At 40.1% G+C, this 23,748-nt stretch overlaps 1 protein-coding gene across 2 annotated transcripts in view; it reads left to right on the top strand.

Annotated features, from left to right (window-relative positions):
- Positions 1–23,748, top strand: part of LOC126259543 (methyl farnesoate epoxidase-like) — a 209,319-nt gene that overhangs the window by 170,826 nt on the left and 14,745 nt on the right. For both annotated transcript variants that reach the window (XM_049956421.1, XM_049956419.1), the window contains exon 7: positions 5,139–5,256. In XM_049956421.1, the coding sequence (XP_049812378.1) occupies positions 5,139–5,256 (118 nt within the window). The remainder of the gene's footprint in view (positions 1–5,138; positions 5,257–23,748) is intronic.

Below are 23,748 nucleotides of genomic sequence, written 5' to 3'. Positions count from 1 at the left end.
ATCTTCAACTACATCCTCTTCCATTTCCATAATATTGTCCTCAAGTACATCGCCTTGTATAGACCCTCTATATACTCCTTCCACCTTTCTGCTTTCCCTTCTTTGCTTAGAACTGGGTTTTCATCTGAACTCTTGATATTCATACAAGTGGCTCTCTTTTCTCCAAAGGTCTCTTTAATTTTCCTGTAGGCAGTATCTATCTTGCCCCTAGTGAGATAAGCGTCTAGTTCCTTACATTTGTCCTCTAGCCATCCCTGCTTAGCCATTTTGCACTTCCTGTCATCTCATTTTAGAGACGTTTGTATTTCTTTTTGCCTCTTCATTTACTGCATTTTTATATTTTCTCCTTTCATCAATTAAATTCAATATTTCTTCTGTTACCCAAGGATTTCTACTAGCCCTCGTCTTTTTACCTACTTGATCCTCTGCTGCCTTCACTACTTCATCCCTCAGAGCTACCCATTTTTCTTCTACTGTATTTCTTTTCCCATTCCTGTCAATTGTTCCCGTACGCTCTCCTTGAAACTCTGTACAACCTCTGGTTTAGTCAGCTTATCCAGGTCCCATCTCCTTAAATTACCACCTTTTTGCAGTTTCTTCAGTTTTAATCTACAGTTCATAATCAATAGAGTGTGGTCAGAGTCCACATCTGCCCCTGGAAATGTCTTACAATTTAAAACCTGGTTCCTAAATCTCTGTCTTACCATTATATAATCTATCTGATACCTTCTAGTATTTCCAGGATTCTCCCATGTATACAACCTTCTATTATGATTCTAGAACCAAGTGTTAGCTATGATTAAGTTATGCTCTGTGCAAAATTCTACCAGTCCTCTTTCATTTCTTAGCCCCAATTCATATTCACCTGCTATGTTACCTTCTGTCCCTTTTCCTACTCTCGAATTCCAGTCACCCATGACTATTAAATTTTCGTCCCCCTTCACTACCTGAATAATTTCTTTTGTCTCATCATACATTTCATCAATTTCTTCATCATCTGCAGAGCTAGTTGGCACATAAACTTGACTGCTGTAGTAGGCATGGGCTTCGTGTCTATCATGGCCACAATAATGCCTTCATTATGCTGTTTGTAGTAGCTTACCCGCACTCGTATTTTTTTGTAAGCGTAGGCTTCCGCGGCCGTTGTCTTCTTCAATAAAATTCTTCAGGGTATCAGACCGCATCGTCATAATTTAAAATGCGCCAACGTTTCGGCCAGCGTTGCAGCTAGCCTTCATCAGGGCCTTACTTTAACTGCTAAATGAACACACTTGGTTCCTTAAATAGCTGCACGAGAAAACCGTGTCGTTACTTGATTGGCTGTAAAAGGAGGAGGAGGAGGGGTGAAAGGTATGCTTTATTGGTGTTTCCTTTATTATCTGTCATTGGCTGAAATAGCTGTTTTCTATTGGTCTTTATATTAATCCACCCCATTGGAGGAGACGGACGAATAGCGAACAGGTGATGGCTGTGACGTCACACTGTTTCCATGCTGTCCAGAAGTCGGCTGCGGCGTGCCATTGCTTTGTGTGCTCGCGACCACTACTGCGGCACTCCGCGTGTCTGCATGGGCCGCCACGGCTCTGCCGCCGCTCCGTAGCCCTGCTATTGCAGGCAGCCAAGACCTCGGAAGCTTGTACCCGTCCTCTCTATTCATGTTGGCGGGTCTTTTGGCTATTTCTATCGCCTCTCTAATCTTTCTTTTGAAAGTGAGAGGCTGTTTCGCCAGGACGCGGGCTTCTTGAAAAAATATTGGTTTCCCGCACTCGTCTCGGTGTTCCGCCACTGCTGACTTAGTGTGTTGTTTCAGGCGGATATATCTTTCATGTTCCGAGAGCCTTGTGCTAATCGGACGTCCCGTCTCACCTATGTAGACTAATCCACACGCACAACCAATTTCATACACGCCAGCTGTGTGTAGTTTGTCAACTGCATCCTTGGTAGAACCGAGCATGTCTGATATTTTGTTTCTGCTTCGGAAAATTGGTTTGATGTCGGCTTTTCGTAGAATTTTGCCAATACGTTCGGTAACCCCTTGTACATATGGTAACACAGCAATGCTCTGTGCCTCCTTCTCCTCTTCCCTATTAGTCTTCTCCCTTGTCGACATGGTGCTGTCTATCATCTGCTTCCCATAGCAATTAGTTCCGAAGATGGACCTGAGGCGTTCAAGTTCTGTCTTCAGATGTTCTTCGTCGCTTATCCTGTACGCTCTCTTCGTTAGCGTGTGCAGGGCGGACTTCTTCTGCGTGGGGTGATGGTGGGAGGAGGCGTGAAGGTACCTGTCCGTATTGGTTGGTTTCCTATACACTTTGTGGCCAAGTTTACCATCAGGTTTTCGATAAACTTCCACGTCGAGAAAAGGCAGCACCCCATTCTTCTCTGTTTCTATTGTAAACTGAATTTTCCTATGCTGTTGGTTAAGGTGCTTGTGGAAGTTCTGTAACTCTTCTTCTCCGTGGGGCCAGATGACGAAAGTATCATCGACATAACGAAGCCAACAATTTGGACGTAATGGTGCGGACTGGAGGGCTGTTTCCTCAAATGCCTCCATGAAAATTTCTGCTGCGATAGGCGATAGGGGTGAGCCCATAGCTACACCGTCAGTTTGTTCATAAAATTGACCTCTCCACTTGAAATAGGTGGTTGTCAGACAGTGGCGCACAAGCTCACATATATCAGGTGCCTTTTCTCGACGTGGAAGTTTTTCGAAAACCTGATGGTAAACTTGGCCACAAAGTGTATAGGAAACCAACCAATACGGACAGGTACCTTCACGCCTCCTCCCACCATCACCCCACGCAGAAGAAGTCCGCCCTGCACACGCTAACGAAGAGAGCGTACAGGATAAGCGACGAAGAACATCTGAAGACAGAACTTGAACGCCTCAGGTCCATCTTCGGAACTAATGGCTATGGGAAGCAGATGATAGACAGCACCATGTCGACAAGGGAGAAGACTAATAGGGAAGAGGAGAAGGAGGCACAGAGCATTGCTGTGTTACCATATGTACAAGGGATCACCGAACGTATTGGCAAAATTCTACGAAAAGCCGACATCAAACCAATTTTCCGAAGCAGAAACAAAATATCAGACATGCTCGGTTCTACCAAGGATGCAGTTGACAAACTACACACAGCTGGCGTGTATGAAATTGGTTGTGCGTGTGGGTTAGTCTACATAGGTGAGACGGGACGTCCGATTAGCACAAGGCTCTCGGAACATGAAAGATATATCCGCCTGAAACAACACACTAAGTCAGCAGTGGCGGAACACCGAGACGAGTGCGGGAAACCAATATTTTTTCAAGAAGCCCGCGTCCTGGCGAAACAGCCTCTCACTTTCAAAAGAAAGATTAGAGAGGCGATAGAAATAGCCAAAAGACCCGCCAACATGAATAGAGAGGACGGGTACAAGCTTCCGAGGTCTTGGCTGCCTGCAATAGCAGGGCTACGGAGCGGCGGCAGAGCCGTGGCGGCCCATGCAGACACGCGGAGAGCCGCAGTAGTGGTCGCGAGCACACAAAGCAATGGCACGCCGCAGCCGGCTTCTGGACAGCATGGAAACAGTGTGACGTCACAGCCATCACCTGTTCGCTATTCGTCCGTCTCCTCCAATGGGGTGGATTAATATAAAGACCAATAGAAAACAGCTATTTCAGCCAATGACAGATAATAAAGGAAACACCAATAAAGCATACCTTTCACCCCTCCTCCTCCTCCTTTTACAGCCAATCAAGTAACGACACGGTTTTCTCGTGCAGTTATTTAAGGAACCAAGTGTGTTCATTTAGCAGTTAAAGTAAGGCCCTGATGAAGGCTAGCTGCAACGCTGGCCGAAACGTTGGCGCATTTTAAATTATGACGATGCGGTCTGATACCCTGAAGAATTTTATCGTATTTTTTATTCATTATTAAACCTACTCCTGCTTTACCCCTATTTGATTTTGCATTTATAACCCTGTATTCACCTGACCAAAAGTCTTGTTCCTCCTGCCACCGAACTTCACTAATTCCCACTTTTTCTAACTTTAACCTATCCATTTCCCTTTTTAAATTTTCTAACCTACCTGCCCGATTGAGGGATCTGACATTCCACGCTCCGATCCGTAGAACGCCAGTTTTCTTCCTCCTGATAACGACGTCCTCTTGAGTAGTCCCCGACCGGAGATCCGAATGGGGGACTATTTTACCTCCGGAATATTTTACCCAAGAGGACGCCATCATCATTTAACCATACAGTAAAGCTGCATGCCCACGGGAAAAATTATGGCTGTAGTTTCCCCTTGCTTTCAGCCGTTCGCAGTACCAGCACAGCAAGGCCGTTTTGGTTAGTGTTACAAGGCCAGATCAGTCAATCATCCAGACTGTTGCCCCTACAACTACTGAAAACGCTGCTGCCCCTCTTCAGGAACCACACGTTTGTCTGGCGTCTCAACAGATACCCCTCCGTTGTGGTTGCACCTATGGTACGGTCGTCTGTATCGCTGAGGCACACAAGCCTCCCCACCAACGGCGAGGTCTATGGGTCATGGAGGGGGGGGGGGGGGGGGGGGGGAGAGTCTCGACAGTCAACTACATTGTAAAATTGACATCAGTGGAAATAAGTTTATAATTCTGCACATTTACACTACGACCTTTCGTAAGACAGCCTGAGTATTGTTTTTTGCTGTTATTTTTTTGGAGCATTTCGTTGTTTTAGTGACGTAGGATAGATTATTGCTGGAAGAGGGTCTAGAGTTCTTCTGAATTTTCAATACATAATACATCATGTCGTTCTGTCATTTCTGCATCGGTGCGATGATCAAAACTAGAAACCGGGTGTGTTTATCGGGGGTCAACAGAATCGAATATTTCAGCCTCAGTTTTATTGTCTTCCGTTTCAGTACAGGATCAATAAGCATTTTTCAGTAGTTTATTCTCCTGTGGTTTAGCACTCAAACGAGAATGCAAGTTACGATATTTGATGTTTCTGAAGTTTCAAACATTCTTGTTCCGCATTTTTAAAACAACACATTGTATTCTTTTGTACTGGATATGATTCACAAATAAGACGACGGCCATTGTAACATGTTTTTACATATTTCGCATAAAAAGATGTCTGTGGATAATAATGGCAAAAACGTTTGCTATCTGTAGATTGGTTTATACCAGAGCTGCTCTGACGGAGTCACAGAGAATGTGTCATGTCATACCAATACGGGGAACTCGGCGAGTGCTCGAAGACACCACACTACACGGCTATCGACTTCCAGAGGTTAGTATCTGTATTCTGTCGTCTTGATCAAATTGTAAGTCAACACCAGTAAAAAAACTTACTATCGAGAAATTTTCTCAGAGTATCAATTCTTCCCAAACAAAAGTCTGAGAATTCAGCAACTGACTTTCTGTCCTTGAAATAATATACCAGGAGTCGTAATGACGTCTGTTTCATTTTCTCTGTAGAGTCCGGCAAGCCGACAGTAGTCTAGCACGAGCTGGATAATGGAGTTACAGAGATTGTCGAGCTTTTATGTTTGTACGGACCACTAGTGATTACACTTTCGTGCCTAACATCCTTTTCCAAATGAGTCTTCCTTATCACTTTGTTTTTCTGTATACAACTAACTGAATTTCAATAGATATCCGTTCTACATAGCCAAGATAGCCTTACGTCCTAGTAACAGCTTAAGGATAAAGACTGCTATAGCGAAAACATTTTGTAATTATAGCCAACTGCCTAGATCCTTCTCTAAGACGTCTAAATTTTTTTACCGTACGTCTTGTTTGTCACACCAAACAGAGCACAGGCAGAAACATGTTTCGAAGAATGAAGGTTTGATCAGAAGCTGTCAATAAAAGAAAATGTCATGCCAAAAATGAAACCGTTTTTTCACGCTTGAGTGGAAGCACGCATGTTCCTAAAACATAAATGACGCAAGAATACAAACCAAAGAGAGGGAGAGAGAGAGAGAGAGAATTATGTGTGAAAAAAGAGCGTCTAGAGTTGAGAGAGAGAGAGAGAGAGAAGTATCTAATACGGTAACTATTGTAAAGTATTACCCCAGGTTTCCTCGTAAAAAATAACTGATTTGAAACATTGGAAAATCTAGGATGGAATGTAATAACGTCATGAAAATATAGCTGCTACTCGCCATATAGCGGAGATGCTGAGTCGCAGATAGGCACAACAAAAAGACTGTCAGTAAGTGAGCTTTCGGCCAAGAAGGCCTTCGTCGGAAACACACACACAGGCAAACGCAACTCACGAAGAGGACCACTGTCTCTGGCTGCTGGGGCCATACTCGACAGCTAGAGACTGTGGTCATGTGTGTATGACTTGCGTTTGCGCATGTATGTGTGTGTGTGTGTGTGTGTGTGTGTGTGTGTGTGTATTGTCTGTTTTCGACAAAGGGCTTCTTGGCTGAAAGCTCATTTTCTGATAATCTTTTTGATGTGCCTATCTGCGACTTAGCATCTCTACTATATGGTGAGTAGCAACTATCCTTTTCATAATATTGTTATAACTGATATGAAGGTTGAAACCATGTTGTCCTTCTATTACAGGCCAATTAGTTGCTTAGGACAAGTTAAGCTTTTACTTCAGTGTTTATTTTTCATACTAGCCAATTTGTAGCCATTGAGATTTCAAATGCAGATGTAATATCCAATTCCCGGGTTCGATTCCCGGCGGGGTCAGGGATTTTCTCTGCCTCGTGATGGCTGGGTGTTGTGTGATGTCCTTAGGTTAGTTAGGTTTAAGTAGTTCTAAGTTCTAGGGGACTGATGACCATCGATGTTAAGTCCCATAGTGCTCAGAGCCATTTTTGTAATATCCAACATTAATCTACATCTACATGGATACTCTGCAAATCACATTTAAGTGCCTGGCAGAGGGTTCATCGAACCACCTTGACAATTCTCTATTATTTCAATCTCGTATACTGCGCGGAAAGAATGAACACCTATATCTTTCCGTACGAGCCCTGATTTCCCTTATTTTATCGTGGTGATCGTTCCACCCTGTGTAGGTCGGTCTTAACAAAATATTTTCACATTCGGAGGAGAAAGTTGGTGATTGGAAGATTCCGTCGCAACGAAAAACGCCTTCCTTTTAATGATATCCAGCCCAAATCCTGTATCATTTCTGTGACACATTCTCCCATATTTCGCGATAATACAAAATCGATCTGAAATCCCTTGTCAATAGCACTGAGCACTTCATGAGAATAAAGAGCTAGTTGTGTTTCATAGGAACGATGTTTTCTAAACCCATGTTGACAGTGTGTCAATAGACCGTCTTCTTTGAGGTAATTATAATGTTCGAACACAATATATGTTCCAGAATCCTGCTGCATGTCGACGTTAATGATATGGGCCTATAATTAAGTGGATTACTCTCACTACCTTTCTTGAATATTGGTGTGTCCTGTGCAACTTTCCAGTCTTTGGGACGGATCTTTCGTCGAGCCAACGGTTGTATATGATTGTTAAATATCGAGCTAATGCATCAGCCTAATTGGTATACCGCCTAATTGGTATACAGTCTGGACCAGAAGACTTGCTTTTGTTAAGTGATTTGAGTTGCTTCACTAGGCCCTACTCCGAGGATATTTACTTCTGCGTTACTCATGTTGGCAGCTGTTCTCGATTCGAATTCTGGAATATTTACTTCGTCTTCTTTTGTGAAGGCATTTCGAAAGGCTGTGTTTAGTAAATCTTCTTTGGCAGCACTGTCTTCGATAGTATCTACATTGTTATCGCGCGGAGAAGGCATTGATTGTTTCTTGCTGCTAACATACTTCACATACGACTAGAATCTCTTTGGATTTTCTGCCAGGTTTCGAGACAAAGTTTCGTTGTGGGAACTGTTCTAGGCATCTCGCATTGAACTCCGCGCTAAGTTTCGAACTTCTGTAAAGGATCGCCAATCTTGGGGATTTTGCGTCTGTTTAAATTTGGCATGTTTGTTTCGTTGTTTCTACAACAGTGTTCTATTCTTTGAATTTAAGCCACATCTGGTCTACACTTGTATTATTAATTTGGAATGAGTGGAGATTGTCTCTCAGGAAGGCGCCAAGTGAATTTTTATCTGCTTTCTGGAATAGGTATATTTTTCGCTTACTTTTCGAGGATTTGGGGATTACAATATTCAATCTCGCTACGACAACCCTGTGTTCACTAATCCCTATATCGGTTTCGATGCTGGTTATTAACTCAGGATTACTTGTTGCTAAGAGGTCAAGTGTGTTTTCACAACCGTTTACTATTCGCGTGGGCTCATGAACTAACTGCTCGAAATAATTTTCAGAGAATGCGTTTAGCACAATTTCGGTTGATGTTGGTCGTTACAGCTGGATTTTAAAACAGTCACCGAGCGAAACCGGTTTATATCCAAAACAAATGTTGATTGCAAAGTTCAACTTGTTCAATAAATTACTCAGCCTATAGCGGATAAATGGTTTTGATCTTCACAAAATACATTAGTATTGTGCATCCGAATGTGAGGAAATTAAATAACGGTTTGACTTATTTGATTTTTCACGTACTTATCCCATCCGTGTAAAATAAAAGCATGTCCCACTGTTAGTGAGTGCTCCGCTTAACGACGAAGACAAGTTGTGTTGGTGACATTGCTTTATTCCGGTAATTCCATCTAGCACACAACCCAAAAGCCACGCAAGGGCTTTTACATTTGCATTGTATCTTCGAAGAAGATGATGGACGCGTCCCCGCAAGAAAAGTTGATAACATTTACATCTATATTCTCCAAAACAACGGTGATATGCATGGCAGAGGGAACGTCCGACTGTACCTGTTATTATGGCCTTTTGCCGTTCCATTCCCGCTTGGAGCGCAGGAAGAATGATTCGTTAAATGACTCTGTGCGAGCTGTAATTAATCTAATCTTGTCCTCACGATCGCCAAGGGAACGATATGAAAGAGGTTTTCGTGTACTGGAGTCATCATTTAAAGCCGGTTCTAGAAACTTTGTTATTAGACTTTCTCCAGATAGTTTCCATCAATCTTAAAGAGTCTGCCAATTCAGCTCTTTCATCATCTCTGTGACACTCGCCCGCAGGTCAAATAAACCTATGACCATTCGTGCTGCCCTTGTATGTATACGTTCAATATCCCCTGCTAGTCCTGTTTGGTACAGGCCCCACACGCGTGAGGAACATTCGAGGTTGGGTCGCACGCGTGATTTTTAAGCAATTTCCTTTGCAGACTGTTTGTATTTCCCTCGTATTCTAACAACAAACCGAGGTCTGATACCTGCTCTCTACCCGCGACTGATTGTTCCATTTAGTATCTGTACTAAATGTTACACACAGGCCGACCGCGGTGGCCACGCGGTTCTAGGCGCTGCAGTCCGGAACCGCGCGACTGCTACGGTCGCAGGTTCGAATCCTGCCTCGGGCATGGATGTGTGTGAAATCTTTAGGTTAGTTAGGTTTAATTAGTTCTAAGTTCTAGGGGACTGATGACCTCAGATGTTAAGTCCCATAGTGCTCAGAGCCATTTGAACCATTTTTTTGTTACACCCAGGAATTTGTCTGAGTTCACAAATTGCAACTGTGGCGCACTGATATTAAATTCATAGGATAATACGTTCTTCGATTTATGAAATGCACAATTTTACATTTCTGAACATTTGAAGCAAGTTGAAATCTCATCAAGATCTGACTGAATATTTATGCAGCTTCTCTCGGATAGAACTTCATTATAGATAACTACTTCATCATCTGCAAAAAGCCTGACATTGAGGTTCACCGATGACATTGTAATTCTGTCAGAGACAGCAAAGGACTTAGAAGAGCAGTTGAACGGAATGGGCAGTGTCTTGAAAGGAGGATAGAAGATGAACATCAATAAAAGCAAAACGAGGATAATGGAATGTAGTCGAATTAAGTCGGGTGATGTTGAGGGAATTAGATTAGGAAATGAGACACTTGAAATAGTAAAGGAGTTTTGCTATTTGGGGAGCAAAATAACTGATGATGGTCGAAGCAGAGAGGATATCAAATGTAGACTGGCAATGGCAAGGAAAGCGTTTCTGCAGAAGAGAAATTTGTTAACATCGAGTATAGATTTAAGTGTCAGGAAGTCGTTTCTGAAAGTATTTGTATGGAGCGTAGCCATGAATGGAAGTGAAACATGGACGATAACAAGTCTGGACAAGAAGAGAATAGAAGGTTTCGAAATGTGGTGCTACAGAAGAATGCTAAAGATTAGATGGGTACATCATATAACTAATGAGGAGGTATTGAATACGATTGGGGAGAAGAGAAGTTTGTGGCACAACTTGACTAGAAGAAGGGATCGGTTGGTAGGACATGTTCTGAGGCATCAAGGGATCACCAATTTAGCTTTGGAGGGCAGCGTGGAGGGTAAAACCGTAGAGGGAGACCAAGAGATGAATACACTAAGCAGATTCAGAAGGATGTAGGTTGCAGTAAGTACTGGGAGATGAAGAAGCTTGCACAGGTTAGAGTAGCATGGAGAGCTGCATCAAACCAATCTCAGGACTGAAGACCACAACAACAACAAATTAAGGATCCAATGCAGTAGAGTACGCTCTGTAAAACCGAATTGGAATCCCATCAAGACCTGGCGATTTATTAATGACTTTCAATGACTTGTAATTGTTATTCTGTAATTCTTATATTTAACGATGTATTCGATTGTTTAGTTTTATGTAAAAGTAAGTGGCACATGAACCATGAAGTCAGTCTGCCTTATTGTCAGTTGGCCGGTGTATATTCCACCAATGTACACGCTAATCAGTCACAATATAAAACAAGAAAAGTTATATACTCTGTATTTTATTTAAAAATTAGTACAACAGCGACGCCAAATTCTAGGACTTTCTGAAGCAGCAACCCCAAGGATATCAAAGTTGAATACCTCATCATATGAAGTATCTAAGTTATTTTGTGAACTTTCAGTATCTGTGATTGAAATTTTCTAGTTTTCACGCATCTTTGTACTTGTGAATGGTGAAGGCCCAAAGTATTAAGTTACTGCGAATGGTATGATTGAGAATTACTGTTACCGCTGTCCAGCTATAGACAGAACTAGAGAAACTGTATATTTTTTCTTCACTCAGCCTCAGTGGTAATTAAACTGCCTCCTTACTCTCACACATTTAAGATTGGCATTTTAGGATCAATCATGCAACAAATTCTGAAGGCTGCAAAATGGAAAATGTTCATTCCAAGACTGCTGTACGCTGTGAATGAGGACAAACCAGATTGAAGAATGGAGTACTTCAAGTGTTTTGAAGGCATACTTCATGAGGATGAACGGTTGAACTTGGTCAGATGAGGCACCATTCAAACCGAACGATACTGTAAACCACCACGCACGTAATGGGCTCCTGAAAATCCTCATGTTCTCGTGGACAAACATGTTGATCTACTGAGTATTAACATGTGGTTATGGTCTGTCATTGCACAGTTTGATTGGACCATTCTTATTTCGAAGTATCATAAATGCTAAGGTGCATCTTCATATGCTTCTAGAATCGATTATACTTGCTATCTGAGACGAGAATGAAAGATTTTACCTACAACAAACTGGTGCTCTGCCTCACTACAACACAGTTGTCAAGAATTTCAAGAATTTTATTCACCGTAGATCATTTTACAATGATATTGGCTTCGTCATACAAGATTTACTAGTACATACAGAATAATAAAATAAACTTCTGTCAATAGATTATAGAATACATTTAAAGCATGGCAGTGTACCAAATTACAAAGGATAGCTTTTAAAAGTTAACGCAACAAGCTATCTTATAATCTAATATAATATGGTATTTTATTGTTTATAGTATAAACTTTGTAATTACACACGATTAACCACAGCACAAAATAATATGTTTAACTACAGACAACATTTAAATGCTTATATTCTCCTCAGGCATCTCAAAGAATTCTTTAATGTCATAGAATGGATGATCTGACAGCCAGCTGTACCACTTAATTTTAAAATAATTTGTATCCGTAGACTGAACATGAACTGGCAGTTTATTGAACATTTTGAGTGGGTTAACTTCGTGGGAATTTCCTATTCTCGCTAATCTGTGGTGCGGTATGTCTAAATTACCGTTAGCCCTGGTGTTGTGTTCGTGTATTTCTCTTCTGGCAATAAATTCTGAAATATTATTTTTAATATAGAGTACAGACACATAGTTGTATAGATTTATAATTGTAAGTATTCTGAGTCTGGAAAAAAGAGGACGACAGTGCTCTGTATGACCTCTTTTACATATTATACGTATGACTTTTTTTCGTAATTTCAATACGTTTTTGATGTGAGGGGAGCGCCCCCATATAATCAGACCATATGAAATATGTGACTGGAATAGCCCAAAGTATATCACCCTGAGATACTCCAAGCTCACTACCTCCCTTAGTTTCAAGAGAAGGTATGCCACCCGAGATATTTTTTCACATACGTGATTGACATCTTCCTCCCAATATAGTTTTGAGTCAATGTGAATACCTAAGAGTTTTACCGACTTATTGCCTACTTCATTTGATGTTCCCATTAAAAGTTGTTGTGTTTTGTCAGGGTTGCATAGGAGCTTATTGGCTGCAAACCAGTCCAGGGCCTTATCTAGTGTTTCTTTTGTTAGGTAATTCAGATCTGAAATGTTCTGATGTGTGGTAAGTAGTGTTGTATCGTCAGCATAACACACAACAGGGTGAGCTATATTTTTAGGTAAATCATTAATAGCGACAATGAAGAAGAAGGGCCCAAGGATAGACCCTTGTGGTACACCTGTGCTGATTTCCATGATGGAAGAATTTAAATTTCTGACTGAAACGAATTGTTTTCGGTTACTTAAATAAGAATTTATCACAGGTAAAGTGCTCCCTCTCACCTCATAAAACTCTAGTTTCCCCAGTAGTATGTCAACAGGAATGCAATCGAAAGCTTTGCTTAGGTCACATAATACCAGTGATACCATGTTATTATTTTCAAAAACTGTTAAGGTTTGGTCAATGATTTCCAAGATGGTCCCTGTTGTGTTCTTCCCCTTTCGAAAGCCAAACTGATTGTTACATAGGATATTGTGTTTTTCAAAGAAGTTGCTTATTTGTGTGTGTATCATCACCTCAAATACCTTTGAGAATATTGGAACAATGGAGACTGGTCTGTAGCTTTGGGGGAGGTGTTTGTCTCCTTTTTTAAAAACTGTGACAACTTTTGATACCTTGAGTGCATCCGGAAAAACTCCAAATTCTACACATTTATTAAACATTTGGCGATTGAGTGTATTGTCTTTTTAATTATGTTATTTGATAACCAATAACAGTCCATACTTTTAGAACCTGAAAATTTGGATACAGCTTTTATAACATCAGCAGGTGTGACAGCCCTCCATTGAAATGCCAGGTTAACAGGCAGTGGTATTCCAACAAGGTTCATTGCAGATGAATTTGTTGCTTTGATACTGCTACTTATTTCTTTAACTGAGTTTAAAAAGTACTCATTTAATTCTTCAGGATCAAGCAGAGCTGTTTCTGTGCATTTCGGTATATTCTCTTGTTTTATTATTTGCCAGGCTGCCTTGCATTTATTGGGAGCTCTTTCTATATAGTTCTCCACTGCTTGCTTTTTTGCCAGAAGAAGTTTAGCTTTATAGTATTTTTTGCATTTCAGATATGACCTATGAATGTTCACACTCTGTTCTGCCCCTTGGTCAGAGGCTTGTTTATGCATCTGGTACAGCATATGCAAGTTTCCTCTAATTTCTACTAGCTCTTGTGTGAACCAGTTCAGACTTTTCTTTTTCATTTCATTTGGATATCTAACTTTTTTTTACTGGTGAGCAAGAATACCATATATCTGTGTACTTTTTAAAGAAGTTACCAAAGCTAATTTCAGCTTCCCTTTTTCCAGATTGACAATTATATATAAAGTCCCAATCTGCACTTCCTAATCTATCAACAAACATATTTATGTACTCTTCCTTCTGTCTTTGTACCACTACTACTTTAGATTCTTCAGTTTTAACTGGCAGCCTCTTACAGAGCGTAAGGAGTAGTGGCTCATGATCTGCAAGTCCACTTCCTGCAAGTCTAACTGTAAAATCCTCCCTATGGAAATTCACAATAATATTGTCTATACAGGCATTCTTACGTGTGGCACAGTTATTTGTACAATAGAGGTCTAATGATCTTAGCATATTCAAAAATGTCCTAGCAACTGGTCTCTGTGTGTTTACCATTTCTATGTTGAAATCACCACATATACCAATTCTCGTTTTACTCTTCAATATTTTTTTAATTATTAATTCACATTTTTCAATAAACAAATTTACATCACCATCTGGCGACCTATATAGACTAACTACCACTATATTTTCATTCATTAGTTTTACACAACTAAACTCCCCATCTAGCTCTGAGGAGTATGTAGATACGTCAATTCTGGAAAATATTATTCCTTCTTTGACAAAAATTCCCGCCCCACAATTCTTTCTCTGTTTTCTACATATCATGTCTCCCACAACATTCCCTTGGGGAATGAACATATTTACCTGTTCTTGTGTTAACCAGTGCTCAGATACACATATACAGAGTGTTTCAAAAATGACCGGTATATTTGAAACGGCAATAAAAACTAAACGAGCAGCGATAGAAATACACCATTTGTTGCAATATGCTTGGGACAACAGTACATTTTCAGGCGGACAAACTTTCGAAATTACAATAGTTACAATTTTCAACAACAGATGGCGCTGCAAGTGATGTGAAAGATAGAGAAGACAACGCAGTCTGTGGGTGCGCCATTCTGTACGTCGTCTTTCTGCTGTAAGTGTGTGCTGTTCACAACGTGCAAGTGTGCTGTAGACAACATGGTTTATTCCTTAGAACAGAGGATTTTTCTGGTGTTGGAATTCCACCGCCTAGAACACAGTGTTGTTGCAACAAGACGAAGTTTTCAACGGAGGTTGAATGTAACCAAAGGACCGAAAAGCGATACAATAAAGGATCTGTTTGAAAAATTTCAACGGACTGGGAACGTGACGGATGAACGTGCTGCAAAGGTAGGGCGCCGCGTACGGCAACCACAGAGGGCAACGCGCAGCTAGTACAGCAGGTGATCCAACAGCGGCCTCGGGTTTCCGTTCGCCATGTTGCAGCTGCGGTCCAAATGACGCCAACGTCCACGTATCGTCTCATGTGCCAGAGTTTACACCTCTATCCATACAAAATTCAAACGCGGCAACCCCTCAGCGCCGCTACCATTGCTGCACGAGAGACATTCGCTAACGATATAGTGCACAGGATTGATGACGGCGATATGCATGTGGGCAGCATTTGGTTTACTGACGAAGCTTATTTTTACCTGGACGGCTTCGTCAATAAACAGAACTGGCGCATATGGGGAACTGAAAAGCCCCATGTTGCAGTCCCATCGTCCCTGCATCCTCAAAAAGTACTGGTCGGGGCCGCCATGTCTTCCAAAGGAATCATTGGCCCATTTTTCAGATCCGAAACGATTACTGCATCACGCTATCTGGACATTTTTTGTGAATTTGTGGCGGTAAAAACTGCCTTAGACGACACTGCGAACACCTCGTGGTTTATGCAAGATGGTGCCTGGCCACATCGCACGGCCGATGTGCTTAATTTCCTGAATGAATATTTCGATGATCGTGTGATTGCTTTGGGCTATCCGAAACATACAGGAGGCGGCGTGGATTGGCCTCCCTATTCGCCAGACATGAACCCCTGTGACGTCTTTCTGTGGGGACACTTGAAAGACCAGGTGTACCGCCAGAATCCAGAAACAATTGAACAGCTGAAGCAGTACATCTCATCTGCATGTGAACCCATTCCGCCAGACACGTTGTCAAAGGTTTCGGGTAATTTCATTCAGAGACTACGCCATATTATTGCTACGCATGGTGGATATGTGGAAAATATCGTACTATAGAGTTTCCCAGACCGCAGCGCCATCTGTTGTTGAAAATTGTAACTACTGTAATTTCGAAAGTTTGTCTGCCTGAAAATGTACTGTTGTCCCAAGCATATTGCAACAAACGGTGTATTTCTATCGCTGCTCGTGTAGTTTTTATTGCCGTTTCAAATATACTGGTCATTTTTGAAACACCCTGTAACATCTACATGCTCAGTGTTACATAAATGTTCTAATTCTAAAATTTTATTTCTAATACAACGTATGTTAACTTGTAGAAAAGTAAGTAGTTTGTCTCTGTCTGTATTCCTCTAAGAGCAATTTGACTTTATATTTGAGGTTGTAGGTTCCGTTAATGTCTTTAATCTTGATGCACTGTGATCATATGTGTTATGATAGTCACATACCTGTTCATCCACTTGATGACTCACTTTGTTAACTGCTTTCGTCTGTGAAGCCACTGCTGATCCCACCAAAAATCATGGAATCCTGGAACCTACTTGGATGAAAATGTACATAGAAGATGGATAGGTCAAAAAGGATCTATTGAGTGTGTCCAATGGTCTCCAGACCTTACACCTCTTGAATTCTGCCTATGGGGGACATCGAAAAATGAACTTTATCAACAGAAGCCAGCTCCACAGAATGAGCTATGAGAAACCATCGAGGCATCCTGTGCAGATACAACACCAGCAACACTGACAGCCATACTTCGGTCAATAGTTCAGTGGCATTGTCATTGTTTGGCTACTAATGGGGATCACTTCAAACACATAAAATATCATTGTTGCAATAAGCCAGTGCATGATATATTGTACCTCACAAATAACATTCTGTTTGAAGGCATGTTCATGCTCCTCGCATGGATTGCTGATGAATTGGCTTAAATAACTCACTGGATATGCTAAATCTGTCCTCATGCCCACTGCAAAGTATAGAAGCCTTCCAATCATGGTTCTGTATTTTGGTGCATTCTGTTCGCTGAAATTTGTCTTCGTCTATCGCATTTTATACTTCACATTCAGAATGAGAGGTATTTTCAGAAGTTTGCAGTTTTTCATTTGGAATGCCTTTAAGATTTATTTTGAGTATGCTGTTTGGTCTAAAATGAGTGTTCCATCTTCCCTTGTAACTTGAATTGACTATGCATTTCATGCAACACCAAGGTCTCTTATTTCAAATTCCATGCTTAAGATATTTTTAATTTTCATTATTTCACTTTTCTCACCGTATAATCTTATGTCATCCACATATACAATTAGAATGAGTTCACACTGTAGATCACAGTAGCATGAGGGTCAACTACTGGTTGCAGTGTCCCTCGTTTGCACAGGAACTTGTTGAGTGTTTCATACCATCGTCCACTGAACTAATGCAAGCCACAGATGCACTTCTCAAGTCTGCAGTTCCACTCCCCATTGTTCAGTTCCTCTTGATCTGGTATGCCACTGAATTTTCTTCATAGTTTGTCAGTGACATCTTTGAAACCAATTCATAGTTCCACATAGGCTTTATACTGTATGTCAGCCATCAAACACATCACAATGACATTTAAAGATGAATTCCCATCTAGTTCATCCACTGTTATGATAAGTAGTTTAACTGGACTGTAACAATTGTCAAAATCAATTCCTGGTCTTTGCTTATTAGCTTAAGCTACCACTCATACTCTATCTCTGACAATGCTTCCCTTTTCCCTTGCACTTGAAACCCCATTGTGCTCATATTGTCTCTGTGTTGTTAGTATGTGATAAAAATGTCTAGGTTCAGTTTTGCATTAGGTTTCCCAGTTCTTCTGGCATTGCTTCTTGCTATTTATTTTTCTTGTCAGCTGACATGGCTTCCTGTATGCTGTGTACACACTTTCCTCTTGGTGTACTTTCATTTTCAGCTGCATAGTCCTTCTTCTTTTCATTTGTTTTTTTGTCTGTCACCCATATCACTGATTCAACTTATTACCCAGATTGTCTTCTGTAGCTTCTGTTTATTGTAGGTTCTTTTACTTCACAGTTGTTATCATATTTTGTGTAGTATCATTCTCAGCACTCTTATCCTCCTCTTCAGTCTCCTTTTCTACTTCATTATGTTCAGAAGCTACACAAATTTAAAAATTTTCACTTTTTTGTGTCAGAGGCTTCTTCTGCCCCATAGTGTCTATATTCTAGGATGCTCCTTCATCATCTGCAGTGGTTGTGGCCTTCAGATCAATCACTTTTGTAATACCTTTGTTCAGTTTTGCTGGAAAGATATTTTCATCAAATTAAACATCTCTGGCAATCATTATATTTTCTGTTTTTGGATTCCACAGTCTGTAGGCTTTCAAGGTTTCTGAATATCCAATCTTTATGAGGGATTGTTCATTTGGTTCAAATTTATCACATCAGTTTTTCATTTTTGCATATACACAACATCCGAATTATTGCAGATGATTAATGTTTGGTTCTTGTCCATGCTATTGTTTGTAAGGACTTTTTCCATAATTTAGTACCATCAAGTCTCTATTTTGCAGATAATTTGTCATTGGTATGTTTTCGCAACAGAAATTTTGTGATATACAGCTCTCCAAACATATATATTGCACAGTATTTGGAAGGGTTTGATTGAACCATTGTGCAACATCGTTTTGTTGAAGTGTGCCAGGGATGGTCAGCTAGTTCCAAATACCTTTTTTCCCAGATATCCTTCAAATTCTTTATGCATATATTCACCTCCATTGTCTGAACAGAGCATTTATTATTATTTTTTTTTTTCTGTAGAAATTTTTTCCATACACTTTGTATTATTTGAATGGCTGACACACTTCACTGTTCACTTTTAGTACATTCAGGATTATTATAATTAAACTTTCACTGCTTGAAAGGGCCTATATGAAAATTGAGTGACTGTAGGACAATAAAGCTTTACGGAAATATTTGTAATGGCATGTGGAAAAGAAATAACAAATAAACCATTGAAAGAAACACATTTTAATTTCCACATGAGATGGTAACATTTATTAATTGTGTAACATGTTTACATTCCAGATTAAAAATGTTGCTGAGTGTGGTAATCATCTGATTTGGCAAGTAATGTGAAGTTTATACAAATGCCATTTCACAGTTGTTCATAGCACCTTCTCAATGGTGGACCATGGAATGTTCAGTTGATTTGACATACCATGTGCCCTGCTTGAAGATTACACATTACGTCCAGCATACTCACTCGTGGCAGCAGCAGCTTCTTCAACATTTTGTGGCACAACTGGCTGTCAGCCTCTCCCAGGAGCAATTCCCAAATTGCCAGCTAATTCAAAGATCTGAATCATGATCTTCAGCCCAGTATGGAAAGAGGACCTCTCCATATTCCCTTAATGCACCTATACTTTAGAAAGAGCAGCAGCAATATTGCTGTTGTTTTGATAAAACAGCTTTATTAGTTAAGCCCTGTTCATCTTGTCCAGACCCATGTTGACTCTCTGCTAGTGTAATGCATACTGATGCTTGTGTTTCAACCCTGTGTCACCATACCAATAGCAGCACCTAATGGCAAGTGTTGACCTTAACACTACTAACAATGTAAATCCTGCAGCACACAGTCTTAACATCTTTCCTATAAAGTTGGGTACTGTTATTATAAATAGTTTTTCACATATGTTGGATCAAGTAGTGAAAGTTTAATTATAGCCACCTTGTATATTACTGCATATCTTGAGTAACCATAGATAAATGTGGCAACATATTTCAGTCCAGCAAGCAATTGTGGGTCAGAGATACCATTACATCACTATGTATCAAATGTAGAGGCTAATTTGCTCCATTTTTCTGACTGTTTGTGAAAAGACTTGGCTTTCATTTTATCATCAACACACACACATTGCACAACAGATTTACCTGGTTGCCTGATGCTTCAAAAATTGTTCCATTACTTTTGACCTGTTTCTTATTTTTATCACCAGGAATCTGGCCTAACCTTTTGTCCCATAAATCTATTTCCTGACTGTTGGTAAGATTTGTGACAGGGCCACATCCATACATTGAAATATATGAATTGTCTTCTCCATGTACAGTAAGGTAGTACAAATTGCCTTTCTTTGAAGCTTTCAGGATTATATACCTGCTTTGTTTCATGATTCTAGCTTCAGCTCTTGTTACAAATACAACAATATCTCTGCAGGAGCTTCTAATGACTTGTTGGGTCCATGTCACATCAAGTTGCTGCACTGGACTGGGGAAAAGGAGGTCTGAAATATTAAGGGATATCTCATGACTTTTGTCAGCTCTGTGCATATAGTTCAGTAAGAAAACTTTTGTTGAATGCAATCATATCTATCACTTTCACACTGATTTCATAAACATCACTTGTGGATCCTCATTGCAATCCACCAGAAAGGGAAAATTTTCAGTACCGGTACTCAAAGTTTCTCACTGTTTCAAAGTCTTCCACCCTGTCTTATATCTTAGACAGTACTCTGACTTCCTGTCACTGTAGATTGGTGATCTTGGGCTCATAACCTGTGAAACTTCTTTAGAAAAATGCTGTGGAGCACACAGAAATGCACAGCATATCACAAATGGAAAAAATAAAACATCTATTTTTACATACATGCACAATACCTTTTACAATACTGTACAGCATAATTACAAGCACTCCTCTCCTTGCAATACTCTCTTATATGTGTGGGGGCTTCCTTTCTTCACTTCTCAAACTGTCCCCCTAGACCTGACAAGGAGAGAAAAGCATGTACACACTACATGCTATTCATCAATTGATTTTTCATGTGTGATTATTGAGTTTTAAGCAGTCCAGAAGCTTAGAAAAAGTATGTGGATGGTACAGTCAGATGCTCAACTTGTCCCCACCCACAAATATTGCTATTCTGGTGTGCAACAATAAAGGTGAGGGCATGATGTGTTCTACACAGAGAGGAATGGAGCATACATTGCAAAGGCACAAGTGTCTCCTCTGTCTCTGTCCCACACCACATGTTTCAGTTGTTGCCTACCCTGGTAACTGGGAACACTGGGATAAGTGCCACATTGGGCCTTTGCTTCTGATTCTCCTAAGATGTATTTATATGCTCATAAATGTATTGCTGTTACTTCTTTACATAATAATTGTTGTGTTTGCTTTGTTGTTGTTGTTGTTGTTGTTGTGGTCTTTAGAATCCTGGTTTGATGCAGGTCTCCATGTCACTCTATCCTGTGCAAGCCTCTTCATCTCCAAGTACCTACTGCAACCTACATCCCTCCAGATCTGCTTATTGTATTTCTCTTGGTGTCCCTCTACAATGTGTACCCCCATACTTTCCTCCAGCACTAAACTGGTGATCCCTTGATGTCTCAGGATGTGTCCTACCAACCAATCCCTTTTCTTGTCAGGTTATGTCACAAATTTATTTTCTCCCCAATTCTATACAGTGCCTCCTAATTAGTTACATGATCTACCCATCTAATCTTCAGTATTCTTTGTAGCACCACATTTCAAAAGCTTCTATTCTCCTTTTGTCTAAACTGTCTATTGTCAATATTTCACTTCCGTACTTGGTTACACTTCATGCCTGACATTTAAACCTATATTCAATTTTAAAAAATTTCTGTCCTTCAGAAATGCTTTCCTTGCCATTGCCAGTTTAAATTTTATATCCTCTCCATTTCAACCATCACCAGTTATTTTGCTCCCCAAATAGCAAAACTCATCAACTACTTTACATGTCTCAATTCCTAATCTAATTCCCTCAGCATCATATGATTTTATTCAACTACTTTCCATTATCCATTCTTGCTTAGCCATCTTGCATTTCCTGTCAGTCTCATTTTTGACATTTGAATTGGCTTTCTTTGGAATTGAAATTATTATATTCGTTTATTATATAAACCATGTGGATCTTTTATTCTTTGAGTAGTGAATTACATGACTCTTGCTAATCCGACCCTCAGTAGTCTGGCCTCTCAGTAATCCGGCACAAAGCCAAAAACACGTGCACAATGAATTATTGTGCACAACAATGTTTAGTTAAACAGTGCTTTACACACTGTATTTGAAATTGTAGCTTTCTTTACAGTTTAGAATCATGTCTTCTAAAAGGAAACACGTTATGCTGGATCTCAGGGAGAAATTCAAAATTTTAGATAAGTTAAATCAAGGTTCTTTACAGAAAGCCATTGTTGGCTGCTGAGTTCAGTGTTGGATGAGCAACTATTTATGTCATCAAAAAGAAAGATGTTATTCGATAGTACTCAACACAAATGGATTGTGAGTTGGGAAAATGGAAGATTTTGCGAAAGAGTGAGAATGAAGAACTGGACATAGCTGTTTATAGATGGTTCATACAACAACGCAGTAGAGGAATTCCAGTCAGTGGCCCAATTATAAAGGAAAAAGCAGATGCATTTAACAAACAACTTGGTGGCAGTAACTTGTTTGCAGTGAGCAAAGGTTGGCTATCAAACTGGAAAAAATGACATGGAGGCTTTCGGCAGCTGACAGTCTCCAGGGAAAGCCACTCAGCTAACGATAAGGACGCTGATGAGTTTGTAAGCAAGACATGTAAGATAACAGAGGAAGAAGATTTAACTGCTGATGCCTTGTATAATGCTAATGAAACAGGACTCTTTTACAAGATGCTTCTTTCAAAAACATTAGCTGCCAAGAACGAGAAGGAAGCTCGTGGTTACAAGCAACAGAAACAGCGCGTAACATTAATGGCATGTTGTAATGCAAATGGGAGTCATAAACTACTACTTATGGTGAATGGAAAATCCAAACATCCACAGTGTTTTCAACACAATGACATAAATACTCTACCAGTGCAGTATTGCACTCAAAAGAAACCATGGATGGACAGACAAATGTTCTCTCAGTGGTGCTATGAAACATTTGTACCAGCAGTGAGAAAAGAGCTAAAGAAGAAAAAGCTTCCACTGAAAGCTATCCTTATAACTGACAATGCTCCCAGCCATCCTTCAGATGTTTCTCTGAAGTCCAGTGGTAGACAAGCACTCTTTCTCCCAACCAATGTGACAGCCTTAATTCTACCCATGCATCAGGGAATGTTGGAATGTCATTATTGACATTCACTTCTCATCTCCTTGCTGAACAAAAGTGAGAAAAACTCTATCAAGACTATGCTGAAGGCATGGAAAGCAATTAACATACATGATGTCGTTTTCCAAGCAACCGAAGCATGGGATAAAGTGGAGAGCACTGCCATAATGAAGAGACGGAGAAAATCATGGCCATCCACTGATGCCGAGTTGGATCTAGTAGTGAGCAACAGTGATGAGCCAGTCAATGCGAAATTATTAATTACTTTGTACATTGACATGGTGATGAAGATGTTACTAAGTGGCTGTATGAAGAAAACTGTGATACGGCAAATTTTAACAGATGAAGAAATAATGAAAAATGTGCAAGAAAGAAATGATGAAACTGATGAAGAAGAGGACACAGGAGGAGAGAGCACGAAGATTTCTCACACTGCTGGTGCTGAAGCTGCCAAGGTCTTCCTGCAGTACATTATGCAAAAACCAGATACTTGCAGTACCGATGTAATGCTAGTGAAGCGGTTGCATGATAAAGCATGACACCATTGCATATCATCATTGCAACAGATAAAACTTAGGGACATGTTTCATACTGAGTGATACGACTGTATAATTATGTACAGTATACACTCAAGGAATAAGTTTTATATGAAAATTAATGTTTTTTGGATTTAATAAAGTATATCTCCTATGTTTTAAAATTGTATCCATTGTATCCTTCAGCTTAATAAAGTACAGTACACTATATCCCCTATGTTTTCAAAATAAAACTAAATAAATGAATAAAATAAATTTCAGACATTCAGTAA

This window comes from Schistocerca nitens, chromosome 5 (genome assembly GCF_023898315.1).
Source record: "Schistocerca nitens isolate TAMUIC-IGC-003100 chromosome 5, iqSchNite1.1, whole genome shotgun sequence".
Classification (NCBI taxonomy): Eukaryota; Metazoa; Arthropoda; class Insecta; order Orthoptera; family Acrididae; genus Schistocerca; species Schistocerca nitens.
Note: the sequence above shows the minus strand (reverse complement) of the source record. Positions and strands in the feature narration are given on the sequence as shown.